The sequence below is a fragment of the Pyrus communis genome, chromosome 6, assembly GCF_041283825.1.
Source record: "Pyrus communis isolate YQ-2024b chromosome 6, ASM4128382v1, whole genome shotgun sequence".
Lineage (NCBI taxonomy): Eukaryota > Viridiplantae > Streptophyta > Magnoliopsida > Rosales > Rosaceae > Pyrus > Pyrus communis.
This window is the reverse complement of record NC_142570.1, coordinates 11,633,897-11,646,040: the sequence shown is the minus strand read 5'-3', so window position 1 is coordinate 11,646,040 and position 12,144 is coordinate 11,633,897. Positions and strand designations below refer to the sequence as shown.

The following is a 12,144-nucleotide window of genomic DNA, read 5'->3' as shown; positions in this document are numbered from 1 at the left end:
TAAGGACCTCAAGACCCGGAAGACGCTTTTCCGAGGGAGATGTGAGAATGGATTATATCCATTTCCATGTGGCACTGGACAACTCAAACATCCAATATCTGCATTTGTAGGGCTTCGATGTTCAGTGAATACATGGCATGCAAGGCTAGGTCACCCTGTCAATTCTATAATTAAGTTTTTAATTTCAAATAATTTGGTACCAATTCATGGTACTTCAGATGTAAGCTTTTGTGAGTCTTGTCCCTTAGGCAAAAGTACTAAGTTACCTTTCAAAGTGTCTGAGTCAGTTTCTAAGTTTCCTTTGCAACTGTTGCATTCTGACTTGTGGTGTTCTACCATTATTTCGAATGAAGGTTTTCATTATTATGTTTTGTTTGTGGATGATTACTCTCGTTATTCTTGGATTTTTCCTATGAAACACAAAAGTGAAGTGTTCCAAATCTTTGTCAAATTTAAGGCCAATGTCGAAAAAATGCTTAATTTGCAAATTAAAACCCTTTAGTGTGATGAAGGTGGAGAATATAAAAGCCATGCATTTCAAAAATTTCTCACTGATAATGGCATTTCACAACGGTTTTCGTGTCCTAAACACCCTAAACAAAATGGAGTTGCCGAGCGCAAACATCAACATATTGTTGAAACAAGTATAGTCATGCTTCCTCAATCTCACATGCTTAACAAATTTTGGTTTGATGCATGCTCCATGGCCATTTACTTGATAAATCGTTTGCCCACTAAACTTTTGACCTATGCGTCTCCTTTTGAGAAATGTTTTCAAAAAACACCAAAGTATGACGTCTTAAAGGTTTTTGGATGTCGATGTTTTCCTTGGTTAGTGCCTTATATGCAAAATAAACTTCAACCAAAATCAAAACCGTGTGTTTTCTTAGGTTATTCACTGAATCACCAAGGTTACAAGTGCTTGGATCTGTCTACAAGATGCATTTACGTGTCTCGCCATGTCTTATTCGATGAAGACTGCTTCCCTTTTAAGGGACTCACATCTTCTTCAGAAAATGTCACACCTTTAGGTAATACTCAGGCCCTAGACCTATTATTCACTTTTGATAACCCTAGCAGCCATAGATTGCCTCCACCACGTAACCTTAACCTGGTCGTACCACCACTTACCCTAGAAGTCAATCCCACTCAAATCCTTCTCGCCACTGAAGTCTCCCAACCCGTTACACTATCTAACCCCATTGCAGTACCAAACTGTCCTCCAATACCAGTGTCATCTTATAGTCAACAGCCTCTACATCCATCAAATGAGCAAGTCGCAGTAACTTCTAAACCTATGCTCCCTATCACTGCTAGTGGTTCACACCATCAAATTACTACACGCTCCAAGTCAGGAATCTATAAACCCAATCCCAAATACGCTATGCATCTAACTGTTGACAAATTACCTGTTGAACCAACGTGTTTCAGTCAAGCTGTCAAGTCTCAAGAGTGGAGAAATGCAATGAGTCAAGAATTTAATGCACTGCAGCGATGTGGAACTTGGAGTTTGGTTCCTCATCATCCCAATATGAATCTGCTGCCAAATAAATGGGTGTTCAAGTTGAAGAGACGTGCGGATGGTTCGATTGAATGACATAAAGCTCGACTTGTCGCCAACGGGTTTCATTAATAGGCTGGTGTGGATTACAGTGAGACCTTCAGTCCCGTTGTTAAGCATAGTACGATAAGGCTTGTTTTAAGTCTTGCCGTGTCTAACAAATGGCATGTCAGGCAGCTGGACATGCAAAATGCGTTTCTGCATGGGTTTCTGAAGGAAGACGTTACATGTGCCAACCATCGGGTTTTGTTGACCAACAATTTCCTACTCATGTGTGTAAACTTCAACGTAGTATTTACGGTTTAAAACAAGCTCCCAGGGCTTGGTTTCAGAGGTTCTCTGATTTTCTGCTTGAACTAGGTTTCCAAGAATCCACATGTGACTATAGTTTGTTTGTGTTCAAACAACAAGGTGTGTATCTGATTCTTTTAATCTATGTCGATGATATCCTTATCACTAGAAATAGTCTTCATCAAATATCTAGATTGATTCAGCGACTGGGCACGTTGTTTTCGATGAAAGATTTAGGTCTCCTTCATTATTTTTTGGGTGCCGAAGTCAACTATTATGGGACTGATATGCATCTTTGTTAGTCTAAATATGCATTAGACTTGCTCTCTCGCACCAAATTCACTGAAGCAAAGCCAATATCCACCCCGGTCTCATCTGGTCACAAGCTCAGTGCATATGTAGGCGACCCGTATGACAAACTAGAGATGTATCGTAGTGTAATTGGCGCACTACAATACATCACCATTACGCGACCAAATCTGTCCTATGCTGTCAACCAAGTGTGTCAATTTATGCATGCTCCAAAAACTACTCACTCGATGGTTGTCAAACGGATTTTGCGATATTTGAAGGCCATGCATACTCATGGTCTTCAATATAAACCTGGAAATGCTCAATTAAGTGCCTTCTCTGATGCGGATTATGCAGGGAATCCGAATACTCGGCATTCAACGGGTGGCTTTTGTATATATCTTGGTTCTAACCTTGTCTCCTGGAGTTCTAAGAAGCAGAAGACAGTATCTCGGTCTAGTGCTGAAGCTGAGTACAGGCAGTTAGCATACATTGCGGCTGAGTTATCGTGGTTCAGGTCTTTATTCAAGGACTTGCATTTGCATCTGGTTTGTCCTCAAATTTGGTGCGATAATATCTCGTCCATAGCTCTGGCGCCTAATCCGGTATTCCATGCACGAACCAAACACTTGGAAGTTGATTATCACTATGTCAGGGAAAAGGTTGTTCGTGGTCAATTATTGGTTAATTATATTTGTTCGCAAAACCAACTTGCTGACTTGTTCACCAAAGGCTTGTCGTCATCTCGTTTTAAGTTACTTGTCTCCAAGCTTCCAATTGTTTCACAGCCTGTTGGCTTGCGGAGGCTGTTAGAGGACGTCAGCATGCTCAGCGCATCACCAAAACTTGTGGAGTTTGACTTGGTTCAAACTCCTATCCTTTCAGCTGTTTCTTGTTTATAGGACTGTTTGGTTATTTGTTTTTCTGTTGTTATCTGAACCTGTGGTTGTAATCCTTTCCTTGTATATAGGGTTTTCAAACCCATTCTGTAATCATAAAAATATTATAAATACATGCATCCCACAATTGTTTGGGTATGCAATTGAAGTGAAACTTTGAACTAGTAAGTTTTACACCTACTAGGATTGGCATAATTGGTAGTTACACAGATAGAGCAGTGCAAGCTCATAATGATATTCTTGCACCAAATCAATCTCTTCAACCTCAATTGTTACAATCACCTCAACAGTCTACACCTCAATCTCAAAATGAGGACTCACATTTAACGAATCACTTAATGGGCGAAAAGCCAATCACTCAACTAAACGTGATGCGCTCTCATTCGACTTGAACACGATGCCCACTCGAACTCGAAAGCACGTTCACTTGATTCGAACGGGGATGACAAATTTAGGTCCAAACGCATGTAGGTAATTTTTTTCATGGATTAGGAAACAATTTCACTAAATCTGGACTTACCAAACATGCGGAAGGCAAAACTTTCTCATTCTCAAGTTCTCTTTCCCACATACCAAACATAGGTGTAAAGCTTACTTAATTCTCACTCAAATTGTCAACGAATAATGGATACTCATCACTCACATTAACGAATCACTTAATGGGCGAAAAGCTTCAGACGGTAGCTCTTCAACATTTTGTTGTACCCATACAAGATGCAAAATTTGCACAATTGAAAACAAATGCATTAATCTAAAGTTCAACAAATTAAGACGGTAGTTATATAAAGTCTTGCATATGATACCGCAATCTTTCTAAAGCTAAATTTGTAGACTTTTTGAACATAAAATACTTATAAAACCTAATAAAGTTGGATCTGTATGAATTCAACTCAGACAAATCTTGGAACAAAATTTAAACACATGTTAAATTCCTTGTATAACTCCACTGCATTATGAAACCAAAGACTTGGAAGAAACCTGGTAAAATAGATAGATATCGTATTCAAGAATTTAACGTTGAATAACGTTGAGAACGGGAACTGGAGATGGGTCCTAAATTCCGGAGCGATCTCCCTCACAAGCCTCTAGAACGGGAGCTTGCGGATCAGCAGCTTGGTGCTCTTCTGCTACCTCCCGTCGCCAGAGCCGACTTCTGGGTGGCCTTAGTGGCAAGGCTGCATGCAAAGGCCTATGCCTCCGGTAGACTTTCGGGCAGTCAGCTTGGTGAGAGGCATTGAGAAAATTGTTGCGGATGATTTGGACGGTTCGGTTTCGGTTTGTTTCTCAGGAGAATTGGAGATAAATGAGAGAGTGGTGGGAATTTAATTACATACAATCACATCTAATACGTGAATCATTGCCTCCTCTGCATTTCTGTGAAGCTCAATTCGAGAAGAAATCATGAAAACCATCGTGTGCCATTGCAAGTTTTGCCTCCAAGACGTCGGATTTGGGATTGCCTGGCCGTACAATATGCATGTCGATGTTTGACTCTCGGTCGAGTAATTGGAGTGAATGTACGTAATAAGTATGTTAGTTTGTTTGAATTAAAGAGATTTCTATCTAAACTAGCACTACTGTACTATGGTCTGGTTGTATTCTTCATCACTAATATATCGTTGTGCAGAAAAAGGAAGAGAAAATCCATCCAAGGATCGAAACACTTTGACTGCACCAGTTGATAAATTTTGCAAGAACCTAGAAGCAAACATAAAACACGAGCAAAATTGAGCTTAGCCGGGTTCATTCAAACGATATCCTCTTTCTCTACGTCCAAATTCGAATATTTCATTATATTAACAGATTCTGCTACAAGTGACAATTTGCTAGGTAACAAAACATTTGTTAGACATTCTGACACAAAAGTTTTTATGTTTTGCGATGATAACAACAGATGGAAAAATCCCTCATAGTGAACACTCTTTGTAGGATAAGAACTTATACAATATGCATCACCCTAACAACTTCGTTTACAGTATATTCCTCAGATGCAATTATTGTGTCCCTCTCATAATGTCTATCAGTATGAAAGCGAACTTACCTTATCCTTACGCCAAATTTCCTTTTCAAATCTATGCCATATAGACACCTCTTCATCAACTACTCCACCAGCACACATATCACACAGTTGTCTCGGACACACAAGAAACTCCTTGAGCCGCAAGGCTTGTGCAACGATAGACTCACCAAGTTGTTCGAATCCATAAGAGTATCTGGGACGCTCAGAGTCATCTATAAATGTGCAATGAGACACATTCAGCACTTCCAAATCCTCCATTTCGCTCATTATAAAAACCAAAGCTTTCTTGTGCACCGTTGTGCACTGCAGACTTAAGATCTTGAGCTTGGGATTGTAGGCAACAATGGCCCTCGTGCATACTACGTCAAACTTAGAAGAGCACATAACTTTAAGCTGAGAGATGTTGCAGTAGCTTCCAACTAGCTTCATGATTTGAAAAGGAAAATCAATATATGCAACAACCAATGATTCAAGTCCTACCCAATTCCTGATAGCTGTTTCAAATCCGGTCAATGTCATCAGGTTCCAGGTTGGTAGAACCAGTTGTTTGAGCCTTGGGGTTCTGCAAGGAAGAGGATATCAGTATTAGTCCCGGATTCAACATTATCAGAAACTTTATGTTTCAAAACAAAACGTTTGTTATTATGAATGCAGGGAAATGGAAACCAATACCTTTCGGCTGCACATATCAAGTGGTCATCGTTTACGAATAAAGAGAAATGGAAAACCAAGGAAGATAAATTTCCACAACTGAGACGCAAAGCACTATTCAATACTTTCAGTAGTCTTTCGCTTGATTTATTATCAGACCAAGTAGTCAATCTTCGAGGAGTATTACAGATGTTAAACTTGAGCAGAGTCAGGTCAAGCGTTTCCCAAGGGATTGGATTGCAGGAAGCTGCATTACAGGATTTACAAACGAAAGAAACAAATATCACATCCAGAAAATTCAAGGTCATAAATATCCTCACAAGGATATTGTAGTCCATATCCGCCCAGTTTCTAACTTTGGATTCGTTGTTCCCTGCCATTGTAGAAGAGATTGTACCTACAACCATCAAAGATCAAAACCAGGTATAATGGAAAGGCATTGAACTCGTCTTCAAAATAGAACTTGAACAAACTATGGAATGCTGTAGCTTAGGAGACAAGTCTTAATACCATTACGATTTTCGGAATTTGACCTTCCTATACCAAAGTCAATATCTTACAGATTTTACTGATAATTAAATGCTAGGATACTTAGGAAGTCAAAAGGTGTTTATGTGTACGGCATTCAGAGATGAAATTTTTATAAGAAATATCAGATACAGTAAAAAAAAAAAAATAGATCATAACCATTTAGTAATTTAGAATTAAGAGGTAGTCTGGAACAGGAAACGTTCTTAGCTAGTTTGAGTTAACGACGACACCTATGTGTTCAGTGTTTTTACTTGTGGGACAAAAATTAAAAAAATTAAAAAATTAAAAAATTAAAAAAAATTAAAAAAATTAAAAAAATAAAACTTTACATACAAAGTGGGGTTGGGTAGAAAAATGCAATGTTTCCATTTACCCGATTCCAGACTAGGAAACTTTTCTAACTTCAGAAGATTATGTTGAATGCCGACCACGGGCACTCCAAAATGAGCTTTCTGAGAAAACTATAGTTTGAAATTGCTATTATAAATAAGGATGTCACAAAAATGATGCCCTCGCTAGTAACTCTTAACCTGAAGGTTCACTAAGCTAAACAAACAAAACATGCGTAAGGGATTGTACCCGAAATGTAGATGAATGCTCAAACCGATATTGATGACTTTGAAACGCACATATAATTTGCTAACCATTTAAAGCAAACAAGTTTCACTCAAAGCGCTAATAGTTTAGGTTACACGTTACACATAACGACATTCAGTATTCTTACACTTGACTTTAAAAAGCACATAGTATCTTTTGGAACAGTTGGGACAACTGTCAAACACGAGTACGTGGACTATTTCATTCAGTTTTCATACAAATGATGTCCCCTAAAATGTCGACTATTATAAGGTCAACCATTAATCCGCCTACAAGAAAATCAGCAAAAATGCTGTAAGCATACACATGATTGAGGAGACAGTTTTCTAATCACTTTCTCTTTTCTTTGAAGAACAAAAATAAGAATATAAATAGAACCAAACCACGGATTTCACACTGTGACACCATGTATGTAGCTATTCGTCAAACATTGTAACATATAAGTTGTCAACGATACTATCATTGTCAACAAACCTTCGAGAACATTCTAAACAAATCAAGATAGAGTTGGAATTTGGTAACAACATCATCTTATAAGATGCCATATTAATGTCTGAAACTTTCTGTTAGAAAATATCTGCATCTTTGTGGCCATTCAACGACTAAATTGAAAGTTTGATTCTTTCCTAAACCTACAAAGAAACTTCATTAGACGCCATCAATGAACTCTATTCAAATTTCAAATGCGATTACCCCAATTAGAAATTCGAATATTCACATTGACGTCACTCAAACAGTATATTCGAATCAAGAATCCGTTAAAACAAATCAACCCCTGGTTCATCCATTTTATGTTCATAGATATGACTACTTTAGAGAAAATAAGCTAATTAATAAATTATTTATATCTACCTTATGTGATACTCATATAAGAATTTCGGACAAGCTGAAACTACAGGACTTTTCCTACGTCTAAGTCAGATAAAACTTAAGGTTTTGGATCGGGAAAATTGTGATCGTAATTTTTGATAAGCAAAAACAAAGGGCATCTGTCATTTATATTTCACGATAACCCTGCAATGTATGCAACCTTATAAATCTTAGTTTGTTTTTCCCTGCGAAAATTTTCCCTCTTCAAACTCTGATTTGCATGTAGATTGTGCTTTACCAAAGAGGATATTTAAAAATCTAACATGCAGATTTTGGTTAGTGAAGGAATTACAAAATACTAGAACCTTTTAACTTTTGATCAAATCTACACTGCATTTCATAAAAGCAACCCCAAATGTATTTGAGCACAAATAAAGACACAGAGAGAGAGAGAGAGAGAGAGAGAGAGAGAGAGCAGATGCTGCTTTACTCAACTAAACGATAGCTTGTAAATCCAGAGGTTGATCAATAGAAATGTATCTGCATCAAATTTCACATCTCTTTTCAGCTTAAATTTCAAATTTGCAAGAAATGAAGACCACCTTGTCAGAATATAAATCCAGTGATGCTCTGTGAGCTACGACTACATAGATATTCTAAGGAATTAGAAGAAATTCCAGTACAAAAATGAAATTTCACCAAGATGAAATTTCACAAATTAATTCAAGTTCAGAGCTTACCTCGTCTCTTGGTGCTGTTTGTTGTTGCTCTTAAAACTTTGTGGCGAGACAGGTTCTTATAGAAAACTCGTTTGCTTTGTAACGGCAAAAGTAAACTCACGCTTCCCTTCAAGTAACTTCTGTTGTACATGAAGTATAACATCTGCATAGAAGAATCCATCTTTTTCACATGGGGCCCCACGGATTTTTGTAAGTTTCTTCCTACATTTAACACTTTTTTTTCTATCTTTAATTACCATATCTGAGAGATTGAGATCAACCTTAAACATTTAAATAAAAAAAATTAAACCATTCTCTCCCTCCCTCCCTCCCTCCCTCTCTCTCTCTCTCTCTCTCTCTCTCTCTCTCAGATATATATATGTCAGTATGTTTTACATAAACATGATAAATCTCGTGTTGCTGAAATTAACCCAAAATTTGCATCCTCCTTCAAAGCAAGAGGAACCAAAAGAAATTACGAATACCTTGCCAATTTCCAGGTAAGTAATCAAACACCTCCGAACCAAAGCATTCAATACATGTTTTCTCAATGCTTTGCACCATGCGGACTACCTAAAAGTCTACCCGGAGGCATAGCCCCTCCCATGCAGCGTTGCCACCAAGGCCCCCTGGAAGTCAGCTCTGGCTACCAGAGGAGTGAAGAAGCCCCACCGAATTAGGCCAGGAACAGTGACACTGCAGAGGAAGATCAGGAAGTACCAGAAGAGCACCAAGCTGCTGATCCGCCAGTTCTCGTTCCAGAGGCTTGTGAAGGAGATCGCTGTGTAGCCATAAACCTCCAATATACAGACTTATAAGAGGTGGGTCTCACTTGTGCAATACAAAAACTGATGCATCCGTCTTTTTGCATCCCGTCTCATAACTAAGAGAGATTTTTCTGTTACCGAAACACAAGCCTCATAATATAAGTGGCAAAAAGATATATTTTTCAGTGTCCTTCCATGTGTTATGAGTCACATGATGTACCAGCTTGTGTTCCAGATACATTGAAAAATTTCTCCATAGGTAGTTTAACAGCAACAACCATACCTTGTGTCTCCTTTTCCTAGTAAAATTTGGCCTTCGGGTTTGCAGGGCATTAGGGTTTGATGCCTGCCTGCCTATATAACTCATACCCTTCAGCTTTATAAGTAAACTTTTGAAATTTTGCATGGTGGATTTTAGATTGTGTTGGACGAGTCTTTAGACATGACTGGTAATATAGTGTTGAAAAGGTTTTAGACACGATTGGTAATACAGTGTTCGAATAGGCCTTAAACATGACTGTTCTTCAAAAGAGAGGGAAAACATATTCAATTTTAGAGTTAATTATAGGTAAAAGGGCACGTCCAACTCCTCCTCTAGTTCTTCTTCCCTGCACCCCCGCAAAAACACTAAAACTTCTGAAGTTGTTTCCAAACTAGAGTATAGCAAACAACTTGCCTGTTGTTGACCGAGTCAATCAATTGCCAGATGTGCTTCTTGCTACGATCGTGTCTCTCTTGTCACTAAATGAAGCAGGAGCTACTATTATCCTTTGTAAACGAAGGCACTAGAATAATGATGAAACGTTGGTAAACCATTTATTTGACCTAGAACCAGAAAAACAAGAATTGGAAGTGGCTAAATATTGCAATATGGTGACTAATGTAGTGGAACATCATAGAGGCCCTCTAACGTCGAACAATGCTTGGTTTGCTTTGATGGAACAGATCCTAGGTGTACAAGCAGTTCAGAAAGAAGGGGATTCAATTTAATGTCCGGATTGCTTGTGATTAACGCAATTTAATAATATATGTTTTGGATTGATTTCCTTGAGTATCACTACTTTACCCTCCCAAGTACTCGTGTTCTCAACTCCCTGATGATAATTCAAGTCTATGGACTCTACACCCTCGTATGTTTTCCAATTCGTTTAAGTCCATCAATTTTATTTGTTCCGATTTTGTACTAGTGACAGAACCACTTGTCGGGTGCTCCTTGTCTAACTATCCAGTTCTTGAATGAGTCATACTTACTCAATGCACAAATTTAAGTTGGTTAATCTAAGATTTTTAGGTCCATCCACTGCATTGAAGCATTTAGAGATACGAAGGTGTGGTGAAATCCAAGGCATCAATAGTTGTGATGCACACCGAACCTTGCTTCCTTTCTTTATGATGGATTCGATACAAACTTGTTCTTAGAAATGTAAGACTTTTTGAGTTAACTTCTGGCAATTTCATGAAATATACAATGTCAGTTGACCAGCCTCACCCGTCTTTCATGCTCTCTTCCTCAGCTAGAGGTTCTCAAACTGGAGCATTTTATGGTCATGAATATGTCTTTGTTTTCACTTTGTTGTGTTGGATTAATTACGTCAGTGACTTACCCCTTATTTGGTTTTCAGATCTACAATGTGAATCATGTCTATGTTCGTAAATCTCAAGCATTTGGAATTAAACCTTGACAACGATTACAATTGCTCTCTTCTTCAGTAAACTTTTTCATTGAGTCGTGTCTTCCCTTGCACAAACTTGTGCTGAAGGTTTTATTCCTATGTTGTAGATTGCAACCGATATTACTACTATATTGTAGAAGGTATATAATATTCACTGAAATTAAGTAGCTAGCTAGTTTCCTTAATACAGTTTTCATAGTGTTTACTCAAGGAGAAAGAAACCCAAACAAGCTGCGAATTCAATCATAACCTCAGGGAAGTGGAGGTATATGGGTACCATGGCAACCCAGATGATTCTTAATTACTACATGATAAATAATGTTGTTGCACTTGAAAAATGTGTCATGTGTCCTATAGAAGACTGGTAAATTATGCGGCCAAAGAGTATTGAAGTACCGGAGAGGAAAGTAGTGTCATGAAACCATGCTATGCAGCTTCTTGAAGGAAAATTGCATTCAACAAGAGAATTGATAATATTCTAGCTAATTCAGCAACAAGTGGATAGATTCTTTTCAAGTGTTTTAAACTGGGTTTCTCTTAACTTTGTTTATATGATTTTTAGTAGATAAATCACCAGCAATATATGCTTTCTACTGAGAAAAAGTGCTAGAGTGCCGGTCTGGTTTCCTAGCCACCTTGTTTGCTATCTAGTATTGGATGGAACAAATAACTCACTAAATTCAAGGTTTAACGAACAAATTAATAGTAGCAAACTGAGTAATTGATGACTTGAATGTTCAATTTAACGATACTACTTCATATTAAGGAATGCATAATAAATGTGCAGGTATTATGGCCGCAGATCCCCCTCATAGAAATATGTAAATCAGATTCATTACTGTGATGGGTTGTTAATTATCCTTAATTTAGAAAATCTTGTGAAACACATAGCAGATGTCAAATAATATGCGGATATTAGCAGGAGAGCTGCAGATGATAAACATAGAGAAGTGAAAGTGAGAACAATACACAACATAAACATGATCGAGAACTGAATAGGGAAGAATAGGAAACAACAAATAACACACATGAAGAGCCACATTCAGATGATGAGACCCAGGATGAAGAAGAACTCTCAGTAGCTCATAAAATTACACTGAGATATAATGTGATGATGGATGTCAAAGCTCTGGGAATAATATAATAATATAAGGGATAGTTTCAGATGCCATCTTTCCCTGGAATATCAAATGAAGAGACGATCAAAATTGCTTGGGAAGTCTTGTAAAGAGAGTACATAGAAGGTAACCTAAGTAGATATTGCGAATCAAATGAAAACTCTTGGGAAAGAATTTCCTAGGGAGAAACTAGTCCAGAAATTTTTAATTAGTTTG

The 12,144-nt window shown here is 37.8% G+C and overlaps 1 protein-coding gene across 1 annotated transcript; it reads right to left on the bottom strand.

Annotated features, from left to right (window-relative positions):
* Window positions 1–5,062: 5,062 nt before the first annotated feature.
* LOC148696294 (F-box/LRR-repeat protein At3g48880-like) lies at window positions 5,063–6,093 on the bottom strand. The gene is made up of 2 exons (XM_088695180.1): window positions 5,735–6,093; window positions 5,063–5,624 (listed from the first exon to the last, which is right to left on the bottom strand). The coding sequence occupies exons 1-2, from the start codon at window positions 6,091–6,093 to the stop codon at window positions 5,063–5,065; spliced, it is 921 nt and encodes a 306-aa protein (XP_088551306.1).
* Window positions 6,094–12,144: the final 6,051 nt, after the last annotated feature.